Source organism: Leucoraja erinacea, chromosome 15, assembly GCF_028641065.1.
Source record: "Leucoraja erinacea ecotype New England chromosome 15, Leri_hhj_1, whole genome shotgun sequence".
Classification (NCBI taxonomy): domain Eukaryota; kingdom Metazoa; phylum Chordata; class Chondrichthyes; order Rajiformes; family Rajidae; genus Leucoraja; species Leucoraja erinaceus.
In genome coordinates, this window is record NC_073391.1 from 37,425,509 (window position 1) to 37,446,986 (window position 21,478).

Below are 21,478 nucleotides of genomic sequence, written 5' to 3' on the forward strand. Positions count from 1 at the left end.
GATTTACTGAAGCCAATTAACCTACAAACCTACACGTCTTTGGAATGTGGAAGGGAACCAGAACACCTGGAGAAATCCCACACAGTCACAGGGAGAACATATCAACTCCGTACAGACAGCACCCGTACTCAGGAGTAAACCCGGGTTGCTGGCACTGTAAGGCAGTAACTCTACCGCTGTGCCACTGTGCCGTTCCACAGTGTTGAGTCTGTAGTTACAATATTATATTCTTATACCTGTGGCAATAAAGAAGGTGGGATTTTTGCATCTCCCATCTGTATCCAGACCTAGGTAAGTAGATTTGTCTAAGGTTTGCCCGAACTTAAGAATTTTGTAAGTTTCTATAAGATCCCCCCTCAATCTTCTGAATTCCAGCGTGTACAAGCCGAGTCTATCCAGTCTTTCTTCATATGAAAGTCCTGCCATCCCAGGAATCAGCCTGGTGAACCTTCTCTGTACTCCCTCTATGGCAAGCATCTGCAATTTATTCGTGTTTCAGCTGCACATAGGTCGGACCTTTATAAGCAGGGCAGGACCTGTATTGTGTTTTCCCTCGAGATAAAGGCCTTGACTAGTTTTTAATGTATTTTCTAACTTTAGTGTTCTATTTTCTGTCATCTCTTTTGCCTGATTCTGCAGTGTGTCCTAAATCGCAGCACCATCAACTCAGTGGCTAAACAACTTTCAACATCGGAGAACCCAGAGGCTAATGACAATTCCAGTAGCCCTAGGATCCACATCATTGCGGAAGGTAAGTTTGCACCATTTGATTCTTACCAATATTAATGGCAAATAGAATGGAAAGCCATAGAAAAGAAAGATAAATGGATAGTAAAAATCAAAAAATACAGTAAAAAATCAAAAGTTGCCAAGATTCTTTGACCACTTTAGTCTTAGCAGAATATCAATATCATTATCAATGAATCAATATCAGTTTTATTCTTCACTTGCACATAAAGTGCAAGTGAAATGAATTTGCCAGCAGCGGTACAATGAAAAAAGAACACACAAAAACACAATAAAAATTAAACACAAACACTTTGTAAAAGAGTAAAAAGTTAAAATGAAAACTCAATTATTTACTCCCTCAATTTTAATGTAACAGCTTTTAATGTTATCCATGTGCCAAAGAACTTTAAGCAATGGTATTTGTGCTAAATGTCAAAGTGTATGCTACCAACTCCTATTAGCCGTAGGTTTATGCACTGTTTTTGTTTTTCCAGCTGAGGTTCTCTTTTATATGACAGCAATGTGGGAAATTGCAGGAAGCACTTTATGCTTGAGGAAATCTCAGTTAAAACATGCGACTGATGTAATGGCAAAACGCTGGAATTGTTCAAGTCAGGTTTATTAAGTGTTGCAGGATTAATATTGTGGCCTTCAAACTTGTCAAAACAGGTAAATGTCAAGGATGTGACAGTTTTGATTGAGAACAAAGCCAGAGAAAGAGACAGAATGGATAAAAGGTTAAGTTTCATTGGTGGAAGGGCACGAGTGATTGAATGCACGATGGTGCATTAAAAAATGGGGTTAATAAGTTTGTGAAGAAGCATAATGGCTATAGTAGAAGTGTAAATGGCAGCCACATGATCATTACCAGTATGTGCTGCATATGAAAATAAGAACAATGATAATGATTATAATTCTTAAATTCACTGAGACAAATAAGTAGACATTGCCAGATCTTCTCCTTCAAATTTTATTTAATCTAGTTTATGTCAAATGAATTATTAGTAAGTTCTGCAACTTGCTAATTGTTGAGCATTGTAATAAATGTTTTGTATCAACCATAGTCCCCAGAATAATCCGATAACTAATTAATTTCCAACCGCAGTGTTTTGGTGGGGCAAAATTGGCAGTAATACCAGAATAATTATGTGCCATTAGAATGATGCCTTGTGATCCTTGCTTCACCAGGCAGGCTAATGCTTATTAAGTTATTGAAACCAGCTTCTCATACTAAATAGCATTCCTACAATGTCTGAATAATTTACAAGACTCAAAATACTACAGATGCTATAATCTGGAGCAAAAGACAAATTGATGGAAGAACTCACTGGGTAAGAAAGGAGGGAAATGAATGGTTGACGTTTTGGGTTGAGGCCCTGAATCAGGACTGACTAACTCAAGCCAAAAGATGTACCATTCCTTTCTCTCCATACTGATGCTGTCTGACCCACTGAGTTCCTACAGCAGCTTGGGTACAGGCAAGGCCAGCATTTCTCTTGGGAAGATGCTCATGTGCCACAATATTGAATGACTGAAGTCAAGTATTGACAGTACTGCTGGTAAGGAGTTTCAGAACTTGGATTGAGTGATGATGAAGGAGCATTAATGCATTACTAACCAAGGATTGTGTGTGGCTGGAAGAGGTCCTGAAAGGGTATTGTTTTCTTGGCTTGTCCTTGGCAGCATAGGTCGCACGTCTGGGAGATGCTATTGGAGTAGCTTAGATGAATTTAAACAGGACCTTTTGCAATTGGTATATGATACAGAAACATTCTGGTGAGTCTACAGGGAGTGCAGGAACAGGGTCCAACCAGTCTAAAGGATGCATGGAAATGGGCCCCAGTGAATCCAAAGGTAATGAACAAACAGGATCTGATAAGATAAAAGGAAATGCGGTAACGGGATGAGTCTGAAGGGCCTGTTCCACTTTCACGGGCTAATTCACGACCTTCTTTTACTTGTGGACATTTTTCACCATGTTGAAAAAACGCCCCGACCTACTTGATGCCACGAGTACCTACGACTAGCATCACGGCCTGCCTACGACCTACCTATGACCTCGTGATGACCATGCTGCGAGTATAAGTCACGGGCAAACTCGGCAGAGGTCGTGAATTAGGTCGTGAAAGTGGGACAGGTCCTTAAAGGGAGACAGGGAGTGGTGTCTAAAGAGAATGCGGGAAATAATCGAATGAGCCTAATGCTAAATCGTTGGAATAATCAATTATCTGAGTTTTACTGAATTTGTGTGAAGGAAATTGGAGATGGGCAGATGAGCCAAAATGGAGCAAAGCAGAGATTCAGGAATGGATTAGTCAGGTGGTTGAATCCCTTAGATGGATATAAACAGAAGGGAATTTTAATTTGCATCATTTCATATTATAAAGGCAAGTCTTTTGACTGTTCAACTTTAATATGCTGAGAGAATGGAGCAGCTGGGCTTGTACACTCTGAAGTTTAGAAGGATGAGAGGGAATCTCATTGAAACATATAAGATTGTTAAGGGTTTGGACACACTAGAGGCAGGAAACATGGTCCCGATGTTGGGGGAGTCTAGAACCAGGGGCCAAAGTTTAAGAATAAGCCATTTAGAATGGAGACGAGGAAACACTTTTTCTCACAGAGACTTGTGAATCTGTGGAATTCTCTGCCTCAGAGGGTGGTGGAGGCAGGTTCTCTGGATGCTTTCAAGAGAGAGCTAGATGGGGCACTTAAAAATAGCGGAGTCGGGGGATATGGGGAGAAGGCAGGAACAGGGTACTGATTGGGGATGATCAACCATGCACACATTGAATGGCGGTGCTGACTCGAAGGGCCTAATGGCCTACTCCTGCACCTATTGTCGATTGTCTAAAGGCAAGATATTTTCCACGGGATAGTCATTGAACATTGCTATTCATTTGTTGTTCACTTTATGATTTAAAGCAGGAAAAATATATCTGATTAATCACAAATATTTGTCTTTAATTATTCATTGCCTGTTTATTTTCAGAACGCTTTCCCACAGAAGTACATTCCACTTGCTCATATTATTTCCCTGAAGACAATCTAATCTTATTTATTACATTGTTGGCTTGGGTGTACACTGATGAAGAAATGTGTTCCTCTATTTCCTTCCACAATGTACACTTTGAACCATAGTCTTTTCTCTATTATTCTTTAAATTCAACATGTAACTTTTGGAGCTGTTATTTATAATTGATTTACCTAGAAAGGAATGCCTCTAATTGCAAGCAGCGAATAGCTGTATTTTTTTTAAATAACCAAAGTGCTGATTGTATCATCTAAAGCATCATGACATTAGTCCACTACTCGCAACTGTCATTTACGACATTTCTTCAATGGGCAAAACCAGCTCTCTTGCATTTGGAATTTTGATGGACAATGGAATTTTGATGGACGATGGACTTACCATCAACTCCAAGAAGACTCAGGTTATCTACCAATCGTCACCAACTGAGACAAATCAGAAAAAAAACCCATCAATTCAACTTGGTGAAACAACCCTGGAAAATGTGGATCACTTTCCATACCTTGGAAGTCACCTCTCCTCCAATGTCGACCTTGATAACAAGATACAACATCGTCTTGAGTGTGCTGGAACAGCTTTTGGACGTCTTCGAATGAGAGTCTTTCATAATCATGACATCCGAACAGACACCAAAATGTTAGTGGCATGGTGATTCCAACGCTCCTGTATACATCAGAAACCTGAACAACATATCGAAGCCATCTGAAAACACTTGAAAAGTTCCATCAACGATGTCTTCGAAGCAGCTTAAATATCAGTTGGGAAAGAAGAACCAACGTCAGCATGCTGAATGAAGCAAAAACATCTAGCATCGAAGCCGTCGTCATCAAGAACCAACTAAAATGGGTTGGTCATGTCGTTCGGATGGAAGACGAGTGTCTACCAATGCAAACCTTCTACTCCCAGCTTAAAGAAGGCAAATGTGAAAGAGGCGGACAAAAGAAGAGATTCAAAGACGCCTTAAAAGCCAGCATGAAGAAACGTGAAATCGACATTGACAATTGGGAAACCAATGCCAAGGACAGGAAACTCTGGTGAACCAGCATCCAAGAAGAAACAACGGCCTTCAAAGCCAAGAGAGGCGCAGAATTAGAAGAAAAGAGAAAACGGAAAGAGAGGCAGCAACAACCAAAGCCCTCTGGAATTACCTGTCCTGAATGTCGAAGAACTTTCAAAGCCAGGATTGGACTCAAAAGCCACCTGAGAGTCCATAAAAACAACAGAATGTAGACCATCATCCTCTACCTTGAGGGATAGCCTCGACAACTCGCAAATGTCATTACGACATTTCTTCAATGGGCAAAGCCTGCTTGCTCTCTTGCATATGGAATTTTGATGTAAATCGTATGTGCTAATATTTTGGGTCATATTTCTAAGTAACTTTAGATAAGTTCCCACTATAGTATAAATGGGCAGATTGAAAAGGAAATATATCTGAGCATGTAATTAAATGTCATTTAAAAAAAATCCAACAATATCAAGTGTTAGATTGGTAGCATAGTTAGTTGTAAAATTACTAATGGTTCATTTTCATAATTCTACAAATTAGGTGATATATGTCCGATGATATGTTTATATCCTGCAGCGATGTGGTGGTCGTAGTAAAAACAAATCCATATTAACATGCAAAATGTCAAAGTAAAACATCTGTTTTTCTTTTGAACTGTTTATAGAAAACAAAGAATTGTTCATGTCCAAGGCACTGAATGTTGAAATAAACCAAATGGATAAGACAGAGAATTGCAAAACGGCTGCCACGAATGAACCGGGGTCAACTCTGCGGGATCTACTTACTGCAACAGCTGGCAAATTGCGATTAGGCTCAACTGATGCTGGTATTGCCTTTGCCCCAGTGTTTTCAGCAGAGACACCTGTAAGTAGAATTTAATAATGTGGATATTATAGGTTTTCCATTTTGTAGTGCAACCATTTTTTCATGTTGTACAGCTGCACTTGGAGAGGGAAGCTAGTTTAAATCTAACAACCTGTTGCTGTCATGATAATGAATTGATAATGTATTGTCTGTTTTATTTTCTGATAGAAATATTAACTTTATCCATGGTCCTCTATATTAAAGGCATTAAATGGATTTGTTACGAGCTACGAAACAATGAATGTATAGTAGAAATTGTTATATAATGTGTATTTCACATTATATAACTATATATTGCATATCACATATGTCACATATAATGTGCATTTCAAAGTATTTCAACCCGCTGATTTATTTTTCAATGGCGCTGGTTTTATGCATTCCCGTACTTTAGAGTTAGAGACTCAGCAGAACACACAGACAATTCATTCAAACTAAGTGGGTTATAATCAACAAAATGTTGTGAGTACAGTAGGCTTGTTATATTTGTATCAAGATAGTCTTAGCTTATGTACATACACTTGATGAGTATTTGACATTGCTTTCTTTGCTACTCCTTGTAGATTGGCAGAGGTGCAAGAAGCATGCCGAATCTCTTAGATGACATAATTGCATCAGTTGTGGAAAATAAAATCCCAGCAAGTAAATCGGAGAAATTGCATGGGAAAGAAGAAACAAATCAACATTTGCAAAAAGAAATTAAAAACTTAAATTTAGGTTCCATCAGCAAGAATCATCCTGAAGAATCATATTCTTGGCTTTGTGGGGGAAATGTACTGTGGCTCCAAGATTCTGGGAATCCCAGCAATTGTAAGATATTCAGAGAATGCTGGAGACAAGAACAGGTCTGTACAAATTCAGATTGCAGAAATCAAAGCAGATCTAAATATTGGGCACTTTACCATTGAAATTGGGTTTATGGCTATTGTTAGAGATTTATTATTGAGAAATGACAAAGACGATGCTTTAATTAAAAAATGTTAGTAATGTCAAATATTTAGATGTTGTTGGTTCAATATATATATATTGGGAAATTAATTCATGTGAAATTATGATATTGTTTACTTGGAAATATTCTCTTGAAAATCAATTTTCCCTTCTCATCTCCCTATCATAAATAAAATAATTTACAGCCTGTTCTTGTGTCTGGAGTGCACAAAAAACTAAATTCCAACATTTGGAAACCTGAAAGCTTCAATGAGGATTTTGCAGACCAGAAGGTTGACCTAATTAACTGCAAAGATGGCAGTATCGTATCCGGTGTGAGAATTCAAGACTTCTGGGATGGTTTTGAAGATTTAACGAGTAAGTATCACTTGCAAATGATTTGGTTGGAGTGATTGTAATAAGGTTGATTAATTATTTGGACTCTTAATTTGCAAAATAATTTTTGATTTCACACACTCACAAGCATGGGTGATTCTTCAGAAAGTGTCTACTTTGACGTTTCTGGAAACCCGATTATAAAACTTAAATTGGTGTAACTTTGAATGTTGTTTCACATAGATGAACATCTCTACTATGGGAAAAATATGTTTGGCACAATCTTTTTAGAGAATTCAATTTTCGTCTACTTTTTCCAGGTTGCCCATTGCATTCAGTCATATCCGTCGCATTTTTATGATGACTGTAAAATATAACTGATTTAAATATATAAAATCAATTTTTTTTCGCAGTCTTTCAAATTATAGAGTATCTACCTCAAATAAACCACCAAAAAAAAACTTTTTCAGTCTAACGCATTGATCTTAAACTTTTAACAGTTTACCGCCAAGAAAAGTGGTGATTTTCAGCAAGAATGGTAACCGTCACATACCTTTTCACCAACTTCCTCTAAAACAATATTAACTTCAGATGAATAGGCAGAAGCATCCTGTTTTATCAATTACAATTCATAATTATGGTAATTGTATTATTTTACACATTATGAGCATAAAATACTCATGTGACGGACATGACGTGGTGGAGATGATCAGGTTCAGGTTAGATCAAGTGACCAAGATGACTAAAGGGTGATTCTTCAGTAACCGTCTACTTTGGTGTCCCGCTACTTTGATGCTGTATATAAGGAAAATCCGTAATTCTATCCCATTTCTTCTTTTTCTATATTGTTAATAAACATAATCCCCATAAATAAAGATTAAACCCTAAATGAATAAAGGGAAAACCACATGTCCCGATGGTTACTTGTGAAATTTCAAGTCAGCATATTTATTTAATGGGGGATCTATCTGCAATGAAAATACTTTTAAACGGTAGGTATCAATAATTAAAATATTTATCACACCCTTAAAAAAAAAAAATATCCTCTATTCTTGATAGGGTTAGGGCTAGGGTTACGGTTAAGACTAGGGCTAGGGCTAGGGTTATGACTAGGACATTTTTTATTTTCCAAGAGTTCAGCACCGTTCGGAGGTGGTGCTGATCAAAGGTACTCCCGTTATGCTGCTGCAAAAAGCGGAGTTTTCACACGCTTCTCGTCCCGGGAATTCAGTTTCGAATTCTGCGGTCTATTGAGGGTGGAAGCTCACGTCTATTCCATTTAATTAAATCCATGTGGCATTGCTTAACACAGATGAGTGACGGTAAATAACTCCAATCGTTGGGACAAGAAATTTTTGAAAATAACAGTAAGATTTATAATTTTTTCAAGATTGGAGGAATTTTTTTTAAGGGTGATAAATATTTTAATTATTAATACCAACTGTTTAAAAGTATTTTCATTTCAGATAGATCCCCCATTAAATAAATATGCCGACTTCAAATTTCACAAGTAACTATCGGGACATGCAGATTTAGAAACATCGAAAATAGGTGCAGGAGGAGGCCATTTGGCCCTTCGAGCCAGCACCGCCATTCATTGCGATCATGGATGATCGTCCCCAATCAATAACCCGTGCCTGCCTTCTCGCCATATCTCTTGATTCCACTAGCCATTAGAGCTCTATCTAACTCTCTCTTAAATCCAACCAGTGATTTGGCCTCCACTGCCCTCTGTGGCAGGGATTTCCACAAATTCACAACTCTCTGGGTGAAAAGGTTTCCGGGGGGGGGGCATCGAAAATCGGGGAAAAAAAAAAAAAATAACACTATTCATTTAGGGTTTAATCTTTATGAGGATTATGTTTATTAACAATATAGAAAATTAAGAAATGGGATAGAATTACGGATTTTCCTTATATACCGCATCAAAGTAGCGGGACACCAAAGTAGACACTTACTGAAGATTCACCCTCATATCAATGGCACCTTTTTCTAATACATGTTAAATATTTAAACTTTATTGAGTAACCAAAGCAACTAATTCTCACCAGTTTAAGTTTATGATTGTCATGTATTCCTAGGTACAGTGCAAAGCTTTTGTTTGCATGCTATCAAGTTAAAGAAAAGACTATGTTTTAAGAATAAACTCAGTACATTTATATTTTACCGGAGTCTTTATCCCTTATCCAGAGCGATTGAAGTCTAAGAATGGGGAATCTTTATTGCTGAAACTCAATGATTGGCCTTCTGGTGAAGATTTCAAAACCATGATGCCTTCTAGGTAATTGTGGCAGTTGAATTTTAATGACTTGCATGGTAGTAATGACACTGTTTAATTTTTCACTTAGTACAGTTCCATGAAGAACAGCACTCTTCTCAATAGCACTCTTCTCAATGTTTTAAAGGTCAGAAAAGGGCACTTGTAAGATGCATAATGCAGTTAGCATCTTCCACTTCAGTAGCTGTGACAGTAGTGGAGTTGATGAAATCAGTGCATTTCCACAGCAGATGAAGGGCAGCACAGTGGCGCCGCTAGTAGAACTACTGTCTCTCAGTGCCAGAGACGTGGGTTTGTGGACTTTGGAAGGGGTAGGATGGGGACCCACAGTCCCATTTATATCAACGGGTCGATGGTGGAAAGGGTTAAGAGCTTCAAATTCCTGGGCGTGCATATTTACGAAGATCTCTCCTGGTCCCAGAACACTGATGCAATTATAAAGAAAGCACATCAGCGCCTCTACTTCTTGATAAGATTACGGAGAGTCGGTATGTCGAGGAGGACTCTCGAACGCCTACAGGTGCACAGTAGAGAGCATGTTGACCGGTTGCATCATGGCTTGGTTCGGCAACTCGTGCACCCTGGAGCGGAAAAGACTGCAAAAAGTTGTAAACACTGCCCAGTCCATCATCGGCTCTGACCTCCCTACCATCGAGGGGATCTACCACAGTCGCTGCCTCAAAAAGGCTGGCAGCATCATCAAGAACCTACACCATCCTGGCCACACACTCATCTCTCCGCTGCCTTCAGATAGAAGGTACAGGAGTCTGAAATCCTCAACAACCAGGTTCAGGAATAGCTACTTCCCCACAGCCATCAGATTATTAAACTCAACTCAAACAAAATCTGAACTTTAATTAGCTTACTGCACTTTATATGCTTATTTATGTGCGTATATATATATATTCAATAGTATATGGACACACTGATCTGTTCTGTATTATTTATGCCTGCAATATTCTGATGTGCTGAAGCAAAGCAAGAATTTCATTGTCCTATCTGGGACACATGACAATAAACTCTTGAATCTTGAATCTTGATCCTGACCTTGAGGTTCCATGTGACCATGTGGGTTTCATCCGGGTGCTTCGGTTTCCTCCCACATCCTAAAGACGTGCAGATGTGTCGATTTATTGGCCTTTGTAAATTGCCCCTAGTGTGCAAGGAGTGAACGAGAAAGTGGCATGACATGAACTAGTGTGAACGGGTGAACGATGGTCTGTGTGGACTTGGTGGGCTGATGGGACTGTTTCCATGCTATATCTCTAAACTAAGTCACGTTTCTCAAGTGACATTTCAGGACCCTTCTCGGTTTGAGGAAGGGTCATGATCTGAAAAGTTGTGTGAGCACAAGATTGAATATAATCATTTTATTTAGCTAGTGGGCTTCGCAAGTTGGCATTATTTTTAAGATATTAGTCACCTAAATATGGACGTTCCCATCACAATGCAGTGCAGGTTTCTTTACAGCAGGGGCTGCGGAACCGGGGGTGAGGGGGCTGCCGCCCCCCCACGTTTTTGGCGAGACATGCTTCATAACCTGAAATTATCCAGCCCGCAGGCGTATTTTTCTCTTCTTCTGAGGACCTCTGACATCCACCATCTCAGAACAAGCGCACAGTGAGCGCAGCAAAACCAAAGATCATAGAGCGGAGTTCCGCTCTATGATCTTTGGGCAGAAGCAGGGAGGGGGGGGTGGAGAGAGAGAGAGAGTCGGCCCCGAGAGGGAGGGAGGGGGGGGGAGATATATCCCCCCACTTTTTGAGTTGAGAGATAGCCTGTATTATCCCCCAGTTTTTGGAGGTCGAGCAACAACAAAAAATAATAATTGTGCCACCCTCACCGGGTACCCCCAAGGCCGGTGATCGTTGATCGCTCAGCCCCCCCACTTTCAAAAATGTTCCGCGGCCCCTGTACAGTGCTACAAAAGTAGCAATATACACCACCCATGTTCCTCAAATCACATTGGAGTAGAAAAGGTTATTCATGATAAGAGATGCTGATCTGATTTCACAATGTGACTTAACCTGAAATTGGCTGCGAACATAATTCACCCCCAGTTGCATTGACTTTGTCACAGTTCTGAAATGAAGCAATACAATTGTGTGATTCAACTCTGAACCAATATTGCTGTGTCTTGAAATGTTATACCTTATTTGCTTAAACGTTTAACCTGGTAGTTCACCATTTTAAGACATTACTTTGCACAGTATTTCAAATATTATCCTGTTTCCCTCCCTTTTAGGTACGATGACTTTATTAAAAATTTGCCACTGTCACAATATTGCAATCCTGAAGGAAATCTAAATCTGGCATCCCGGCTACCGAATTTCTTTGTTCAACCAGACCTAGGGCCGAAACTGTATAGTGTTTATGGTAAGCACGAAGTGTTCTGCAGTGTTCAAAATATTTTTTTTGTGAGGGTAGGAAGGTCTAATATGTAAGTGATTGCATTATTTACAGGACAAACATCAGTGAAAGAACATGGAACTACTAACCTCCATCTAGATGTTGCTGATGTAGTCAATGTCCTTGTCTATGTAGGAGTACCAAAAGGGAATGGAAACAATCACAGAGCAGGTAATGTTTTCAAAGCAACAGTTTGTGAACTTTTTAATGAGTCATTACTGCACGTTTTTAGCCTTTCTACCTATCTAACTTGATCACCAATATTTAAAGCAACAGATTATGGAATTCATCCCTAGCAAATGCGAGGTCCATTTAAAAGCCTGTGGGGAAGAGGCAGATCTCAGTACATGTTTTCACACTTTTGTAAGGCCTACCCAAGGGGAGAGGGTGAGAATAGAGATGAACCAGGGTCTTTAATTATGTCAGATGCATTCCTGTGGCAGTGTAAAACTGGAGACGACTCCTCAACATTTACATTAAAAGAATTGAAGGTATTACCTGATCTTCAAATGTTACGCATTTAGCATTAACAACCTAATTGTTTTAGAGTTGCAGATAAGGGGGGGTGGGGGAAGTGTTGTGGTTGCGGGGGCTACAGTAGGGGGGCTAGGCAAACGATCAAAGGTGTGAGGTCAGGTGGATGGCCTGGGTTGGATGAGACTGGTGTCTCCGAGTCTGCGGGTTGCCTGGGCAGATGAATTGGGCTTGAGAGTGATGCCTTGATGAGCTGGATGGAGCAATCAGGAACAATGAAAATTATAACATATGATGAGTGTTTGATAGCTCTGGGCCTGTCCTCACAGTAGTTTAGAAGCATGAGGGTGGATCTCATTTAACCATCAAATAATGAAAGGCCTGGATAGAGTGCACGTGGAGAGGTACTTGTGGGAGAGTAGGACCAGATGGCACAGCCTCTGAATAAAAGGATTTGCCTTTAGAACGGAGACGAGGAAGAATTTCTCTAGCCAGGTGGTGAATCTGTGGGAATCATTGCCACAGATGGCTGTGGAGCCAAGTCTTTGGGTATTTTTTAAAGCAGAGTTTGATAGGTTCTTAATTAGTAAAGGTGTCAAAGGTTACGGGGAGAAGGCAGGAGAATGGGGTTGAGAGGAAAAGATAGATCAGCCATAATTGAATGACAGAGTAGACTCGCTGGGCTGAATTACATAATTCTGCTCCTGTGTCTTATGAACACAACATTTAAATAAGGTACTCTCCTGGGGGAAGGTGGATACCTCTGACTTTCTAGCAGATACCATAGTTGTTCGTATTATTTATGGTAGAATTTTGGACAGGTGAAGTCAAGTGACTATTTTAAGGTTTTTTTTTACTTCATTGCATGAGCCAAATGATCTTCTAAATGTTCTGCATATCAATAGAAATGTACTGTGTGTTTCATCCTGAACTTACTGGTCCAAAGTAAACATGACCTTTGAAGTCCAACAAATTAAAATTGCAATTATTGCAGTGATAATAGGTATTTAGCTGAAGACGGCAACAGCACATCATGTGGAAGAAACGGCACCTCCACAAGTAACCTTCACATATAACTGTTGATATGCAGATAACTGTCACGTTTGTCTTGTAATAGTAGTGAATTACTTCACCTTTATCACTGTGAAGTGTCGACCTACATTGTCATAGTTTGCCGGAGAAGTTTAACAAGTAACATCACTCATACTTACTCTCTAAAATGACCTGTGACTGAGGAAAAGACTGGTTTTAGTAGAATATGCTGAATGATAAATTAAACATCCTGATACCTAGTGATATTAGCTAAGATTACTATCTCCTGTTTTTCCAGCTATCTTGAAAAAAATGGAAGATGAAATTGATGAAAGCACAAAGAAGAGATTGAAGAACAGTAATGAGACTCCAGGTGCTTTGTGGCATATCTTTTCAACTAAAGATACAGACAAAATAAGGGAGTTTCTGCAAAAGGTATACAGTTCATGCATTTATTGAACACAGGCATTCAGAAAAGGTGCAGTCATCTGTGGTGGAACATATTACATTGAAATGTAAATGCAGCCGTGAACCCATTGTAATAAAAAACAAAATATCAGTAATGTCAAATGTTTTGAAAGTAATATGTATTTTATGGTTCCCTCAAAAGGAAGTTTGCATTGGTTCCTTTCTGATTTTATTGATGTAATGGATCCCAATGCTGAATCAGGAGAAACTGAAGAATTTAACACCTCTCTAATTTTAACTGCATGTATGATACTTGTAGAGTTTTTAAATCTTTAAGTAAAGCAAGAAAACTTGCTGCACAGTAAACCCTCGTTATAACAGACCACACGGGAGGAGGAATGGTGTCTGTTATTGTAATTGTCTGTTATAACCGAGTATGGTATTATAATTGTATATAGTTGAAACGAAGAACTGCAGATGGCGGTTAATGCACATGAGGACACAAAGTGCTGGAGTAACTCAGTAGGTCAGACAGCATCACCGGAGAACATGGATAGGTGACGTCTGGACTCTTCATCAGACTGATTCAGTCTGCTGAGTTACTCCAGCACTTTGTGTTGTTTCACCTTAAAACAAGGCGCCGATGCTCAGCACCAGCTGACAATGCTCAGCACCAGCGAGCCCTTCTTCACTGGTACACGCGGCTGATGTTGTGGCTCAAGTTGTGAGTCCTGCTGACAGCGCTTTCTTCAAGCTGCCTCCAACGACCAGATACGATCGGTCACAGTGAGGTTCCCTCCCCTCTCACCTGCTGTCGCTTACAATGTGGAGTATGTCGGTGACTCCAGGGGAGAAGGAGAGGAGGGTGGAGGGGGAGGTGTTGAAGACGGTGACTGGACAGAGAGATGGAAGAAATAGGAGAGAGTGGCGGTCAGGCGGATAAAGGGGTCCATTAAATGGGTTTAGAAGGATTTACTGTACATCCTTTGAGATAAGTTGTATTTACTTTGCATTTGTGCTTCCTAAACATTGTTAAACTTTTGAAATTGGGCCATGCTTACAAAAAAACCCTGTATCGCCTTATGTTATTTGGTAGCCTGAGTTTACTAGTGGTGAGTTGTTTTTTTTTAAAACATTTTCTAAAAGGTTAATGAGGAATTGGGTCAAGAGTCATCTGAACATGATCCACTCCTTGATCAGATCTGTTACCTGGACAAGAAAATGCGCCAGAGGCTCTGCGAAGAATGCGGAATACAATGCTGCTCCATCTTGCAGTTCTTGGGTGATACATTCTTCATACCAGCTGGGACATTGCGTCAGGTAATTCAGGATATTCATGCCAGTTGATCTCAATACATGGTGATTGAAAGCAGAGGGTAGAGGCCTGTGGGGTTTTCTGACTGGAAATCTGTTGCTTGTAACATACATTAATGACTTAGATGATGATAAAGGTAGTCTGAATAGTAAGCTTGCAAATGTTGCAAAAAAATGGAGGGATCATAGATAGCAAAGTAGTTTTGGCTGGGGTTACAAAGGGATATAGATGATCTGGAAGACTGGTTAGAGCTAAGGCAGATGGATTTTAATGCAGACAAATGGGGATGTGATGCATTTTGGCAAGTTAAATTCTGCAAAGACATTTAGAGTAAATGTCAGATACCTTGGGAGTGTTGGGTTTATTCTCAGAGGGTGATTTTATAAAATTTAGGATGGGCATAAATGGGATAGATCATGTATTTTCCATGGACATGAAAAGTAAAATGTAAAGTAAATTTGAGGGGTATGTTTTTCACACGGTGTGAGTCGAGTTGCCAGATGAGGTAGGATTTGCAAATACAATTTATAAGGCAATTTAAAAAAGTACTGGCAGATGTAAGATTTAGACAGTCACTGGCCTATTACTGACAAACAGGATTAGCATGGATATGTACCACAATCACCATGAATGAGGTGGACCTAAAGAGTCCGTTTCTGTGCAATATGATTCTATGGTTTTATATCCTTGCTTCTTTGTCTTCAATCATATAAAGAAAGAATGCAAAGTGCAGCAATTCCAGGAGCATTCTTTATTCAAGTTATTCCCTCAGACATTGAGCTTTATTTATATTTTAATTGTTGTTTGTTTCTAAAATGGGGGTACAGTGCATAAATTAAGATTCCTTGTTAAGATGTTTTTCTTAATCAGGACTGTTCCTATAATGAAACGTAATGTGTTTTGGCAAGTTATATTTGTTTATTCATTGTTAGATTCATTGAACAGTGGTTTGATGATTGCTTTGCAGATGCAGAGTATTTACAGTTGCATTCAAGTTTCTGAAGACTTTGTGTCACCTGAGCACATAGCACAGTCTTTCCATCTGACACATGAGCTAAGACATCAGTCAAAAGATGAGATAAACTACGAGGATAAATTCCAGGTATGAACCTTTTTGCTCTTAACGCTCTACTGGCCAGTTCCAATTAAGGTTTTGAAGGAAAAATGGTTGTTTTTAGAAGAGGAAGTTGGGAAGAGAGAACAATGAATTCTAAATTATTGTAGTATTATTCATTAGATTCTTAGTTTATAATTTCACATGATTTATGACCACCATTTTTTGTTGCTTCAGTTACATTGCATAAACCGAGGGTAATAGGTCCAAAAAATGCATGTTAATATCATGAACATAGCAGGAAAATTCATTTGTTTCCATTATTCCATAAATGTTCATAATAGTTGTCCTGTTAGTGGAATTGTATATTTTTGTTTATAGAATCTACTATCCATGCATCTGATTTACAACAATTTGATGAATAGAATTCATTGACCAAATCTCTTGTAAGCAACACATTACATACAGTGCCCTCCATAAATGTTTGAGACAGACCCATCGTTTATTTATTTGCCTCTGTACTCCACAATTTGAGATTTGTAATAGAAAAATAAACATGTGGTAAAAGTGCACATTGTCAGATTTTATTAAAGGGTGATACAACTAACTCCATTTCACATTTTAAAACTGAATAAGATAACACAACATTATGTCCATTCTGGCAGTTTTGATTCTTTAGTAAAACTATCTAATTAATCTTATTTTCCTCTTCTTTCTATCTAAGTTTTTTTTCCTTCAAGTATATTTGATTATATTCGAACATTGCCACCCTATCCAAATGCCACCAATTTATTTCACATATTAATAGGGAACGTAACTATTTCCTGTATCTTTGATAATTCTTTGCCAGTCATTGAAATGTGTATCTTCTGGTTAGTTCTTTCTGCTTTGAAACAGTTTTATTTTTCTTAATCAAAATAAATATTTCTCTGTCTGCCTTTGGTCTTCTCCATTCTAAGATTAATTCCAACTTCCAAAAATTCCGTACTATCTCTAAATCATAACATTCTTACTAAAGTGTAGCTCTATCCAAGACCCTTAGAAATTGCAGAGAATTGTGGGCGCAGTCCAGACCATCACACGAACCGACCTCCCTTCCATTGACTCCACTTCCTTATTACACTGTTCATTGGACAATCTGTTAACTCAAGATGAACTGACCATAGTTCCTACTCTTGCAAGATGGGAAACCTCTTAGCAGCATCTGCCTTGTTATACCAGCCTCAGAATTTTGATTATGATGGGAGGAACTCTAGTTATTTGTGTATCTGGCTTCGTATGGCTTTGTTTATTGGCTAATATAATTGGCTTCAACATTTCGTATATAGGCTAATATAATTGGCTTCTACATTTAACAGCAAATATATTTTCTAATGTTAAAATGATGGCCAATATTTATCCTTGGAATTGTTTGTGCTAATCAATTCTAATGTCTTTCTGCAGATAAAAAATATAATTTACCATTCTGTTAAAGATGCTGTGGGAACTCTGAGACTGCATGAAGAAAATGCACATCAAAAGGTTTAGTTTTTTCAGACCATTGAGAATTTACATCACCGTCTTTTAACATAAGTACCTACAGTGCCATAATCACCATTGTGGCTACTGTATTTATTGGCCGGTCTATCGAAATTATTATAATTAGAAAAGCGAAATGTAGCTATAATAACCTGCAGAAAAATAGCACTGTGGTGTTCCATGTACTATATTGTACATTTTGAAAATGACAAATGTATTTATTTTTTGAAAAATTGTTACAGAACTTTATGCTGTTATAGATCTAATGTAAATGTGATTTGTACAGTTTAGTTTGCTAAAATTGATATTTTTCACTACATTGAGACAGTTACTGTGAAAAGGCAGGTGCAATTACCAGCAATGCCTATTTTTTAATCGCTGAATCGCACAGCCATCCATGTCATACCTTAAGGTATTGCCAAAAGAAGTACACTTTGAAGTTCCTTATAGGCCAGATAATGGATGGATATACTACATGCATTAGCTTTTAATTAACTATTCATTGTAACATTAAAACATTTACAGTGTTGTAATTTATTCAAAATGTCATCCTGTTTTGTTATATTAGTTATTGTGAATCTTTTGCAAGCAAAATGACTTTTAGAGAAGAAAGTTGATATTCTATGTAAATACATATAAATATATACATCAATTATGTATTTTTTTAAAGCATAGCTTGCTTCAATTTGTTAAAGTACCTGTGTTATGTGCTTTATACATTAAAATTCAAAGGGGTTTTACATTTTGAAATACAATTGATTCATCTGTTATCCAAATATACCTGATTAGTGTATGCCAGTAAATCTGTGCATAAACTTGATGTCCGTTCTGTAGACTTTCCAGAGAGTATTTCACATGCACTTTGTTTCTTCAGCAGTAGCTCAGTTGGTGGCATTGTAGCCTCTGAATTTGAATCGGGTCCTACACAAGTTGACCCTCCAGTGTTCTACTGAACCTGCTGCATTACCAAAGGTGCCACGTTACAACTGAGACATTATAATTTGTTTCATCTGCTTTCTCAGGTGGTTGTAAAGTGTCCCAGGAAGTGGCCTTTCAAGAGAATTATGCTGGCACTCTGGCCAATTCAGCCCTCAGTCTGCATGCTGCTTGTGTAAGCTTACTATGTGTAAATTGGCTACTGTGTATCCAATTACAACGCACTTCATTTTCTCGTATTTTACATGGTCATATGATGTAGCGATGGTCATTCAGCCCATCTAAATCCTCCAGCTAATGGAGTATTTCCATCAAACCATCCCACATTTTTTCCCCACTGACACTAGTTTTTCGCAACTGCACATTAATACCCTGCTATGTGTCCTGCTGCCCATCTATACAAATGGACAGTTTACAGCACACCTTTGTATTGTGGTGGGAAACTGAAGTACCTGGAGGATGGTCCATTCAGACAACACATAGGTTGCAGGGGCTGTGAGACAGCAACATCTAAGCTTATTGTGGTGCGCTGTGGTTCCGACTAGTGCAATTAATTGCAGTTAACATATAACCTAGCTGAATTTGATGAGGGATGGAGATTAGCAGAAATGGGGGAAGCCAGTGGCCGTGCATCATAAGAAGCATTTTGCAGAGCAAAAGTAGACTGTGTTGCCCAATACAGTCCAGTGTTTGTGATCCACGGGAACCTTCATGGATGGCACAGTGGTGTAGCTGATAAGAGCTGCTGCCTCACTGCGCCAGAGACCCAGTTTGATCCTGACCTCGGGTGCTGTCTGTGCAGAGTTTGCACGTTTTCCCTGTGAGGTTTCATCCAGTTGCTCTGATGTCCTCCCACATCCCAAAGACATGCGGGCTTGTAGGTTTATTGGCCTCTGTAAATTGTCTCTAGTTGTAGGGAGTGATGAGAAAGTGGGATAACATAGAATTAGTGTGAATAGGCATTTGATCGTTGAAGTGGGAGTGGACTTGACGGGTCCAATGGTCTGAAGAAAACGTCACCCATTCTTTTTCTCCAGAGATGCTGCCTGACCCGCTGAGTTTCTCCAGCAATTTGTGTCTGTCTTTGATGGGTCCAGGGGTTTGTTTCCATGCTGTATCTCTAAACTTCTCCAAGAATAGCTAATCTCACTCTGTCCTTCTGTTCCATTTTCCCTCTTGTTTTGTGTAGCTTTCTTTTAAATGGGAGTGTGTTCCACATTCATACCACTGGCCAAAGGAGTTCACGCTGAATTATTTTGCGATCGTGACCATGCATTTATGATCTCTAATTTTGTATTCTTTTCTCAAATAATATGCTTTTCTCTTCTTCCACCTACCCCTATTTTGCAATTTAAAAAAATCATAATTATCCTCAACAGTTCGTTATTTTCCAGAGTAACAGTGATATCATTTCTTGCATATATGATTGGTTTTGTAGACTGGTTAGGATTCCAAAATTCTACTAATTTAGTTTAGAGATGCAACATAAAAACAGGCCTTTTGGCCCGCTAAGTCAACACTGACCATTGATCACCCATTCACAGTAGTTCTTTGTTCTCCTATTTTCTCACCCACTCCCTGGGGGCAATTTGCAGAAACTAATTGACATACAAATCCGCACGTCCTTGGGATGTAGGGGGAAACCTGAACACCCCGAGGAAACCCACACGGTCACAGAGAGCGTGCAAATTCTACACAGACACAACACCAGAGGTTAGGATTGAACCGGGTCTCTGGTGCTGTGAGACAGCAGCTCTTCCAGCTGCACAACTGTGCTGCCCTACTACTGGTCAATTAAATCCTTGCAAATTTTAAATACCCACCATATCCTGCAGAACAAATTTTGACTCAACACGCCAGTCAGAGGACATTTCTTACATTAAAAGTGGATGTTTAAATAAAGCCATTTATGAAAGCAAAATCTGTTTCTATCCTTACTCTCCCAACCTATTGATCTATAGCTCCTGCAAGTGCAAATAATATCAGCTCTATTGATTTTGTTCTCATAAGAGGTGCATTCATATTTACTGTAATAAAGCCAAGTGCATTCATATTTACTGTAATAAAGACTGCCTGTGAACTTTCCCCATTAATGTGGACAATAATGTTGAAAAATACCGACTTCCAGCCCTTGAAAATTATAGTCCTTGGTCTTCGCCCTTTCACATTTGTAAACTTCTTGTGGGTCTAGGTAGAGGTCCATTTAACAAATAATTGTTTATTCAAAGTTTGGTCCCAAAATAATTAAAGTTTGGGTGTAGGAAATAGACGAAAGAATCATCCAGCAAAAGCATGTTTGAATTGACAGCTGTGTGTATTTTAGAGCTATTTTTAAATGTCACCCATTTAAATTTTATATGGATTATTTTTAATAACAGCATATAAACCTATGCATGGTGCACCTAATTTTTTAAAGTCTATAGAAATTATTTTAAGCTTTCATTCCCTTTGGAATTTCAAAGCATTCAAAATAGAACTGAACTCAGAGTCAGGAATCTCTCTGGGTTGTATCAGGGCAGAGAGAGAGAGAGAGCTGTGGAGTAGGCACCTTGATTCAAGAATATTCAACATGGATTCACATTACTTGGGCCTGGTTTACAGCAATGCTAACCCTGTCAGGCCCAGGTGCATTAGGGATTTTCTGCCCTGTTAATAATGTCAGGAGATTGGTGCAAAACTAACAACAACTTGCCTTCAAGGATAAATGTATATAAGGGATTTCAAGGCATCTAAGCTTCTGGTATTATGCGCTAAATGGTATTTATGCTACTTCCATCATTTTTCCAGGGGCTTGTTAATCTCCAGCCAGAGGAACCTCTGAAAGCTTTAATTCATTCAACCGTCATTAAATGCTTCAGCCATCCCAGTAATTAGGTAACTGGTGAATGTTATTTAATCTTTGCCAAACATATGAATACAAAGAAACAGAAAATACAGAACACATTTCAGAAGAAATTCACAGTAAAAAACAGGGAAAAAAGCACAATATTTGCACAAGACATTGGTGAGGCCACATTTGGAGTATTGTGTTCAGTTTTGGTCACCCTGTTAAAGGTTATTGTGTTGATAAGCTGGAAAGGGTACAGAGAAGATTTACGAGGATGTTGATAGGACTTGAGGGCCTGAGCAAAAAGGGAGAGGTTGAGCAGGCTAGGACT

The 21,478-nt window shown here is 38.8% G+C and overlaps 1 protein-coding gene across 1 annotated transcript in view; it reads left to right on the top strand.

The window, feature by feature from the left end:
• jmjd1cb (jumonji domain containing 1Cb) overlaps positions 1 to 18,134 on the top strand; it is a 115,642-nt gene extending 97,508 nt beyond the window's left edge. The window contains 11 exon segments of the mRNA XM_055647189.1: positions 640 to 751; positions 5,434 to 5,633; positions 6,197 to 6,478; positions 6,767 to 6,938; positions 9,087 to 9,177; positions 11,420 to 11,550; positions 11,638 to 11,754; positions 13,388 to 13,524; positions 14,644 to 14,817; positions 15,780 to 15,914; positions 17,310 to 18,134. Coding sequence (XP_055503164.1) covers positions 640 to 751; positions 5,434 to 5,633; positions 6,197 to 6,478; positions 6,767 to 6,938; positions 9,087 to 9,177; positions 11,420 to 11,550; positions 11,638 to 11,754; positions 13,388 to 13,524; positions 14,644 to 14,817; positions 15,780 to 15,914; positions 17,310 to 17,393 — 1,635 coding nt within the window. The 3' untranslated portion in view covers positions 17,394 to 18,134.
• Positions 18,135 to 21,478: the final 3,344 nt, after the last annotated feature.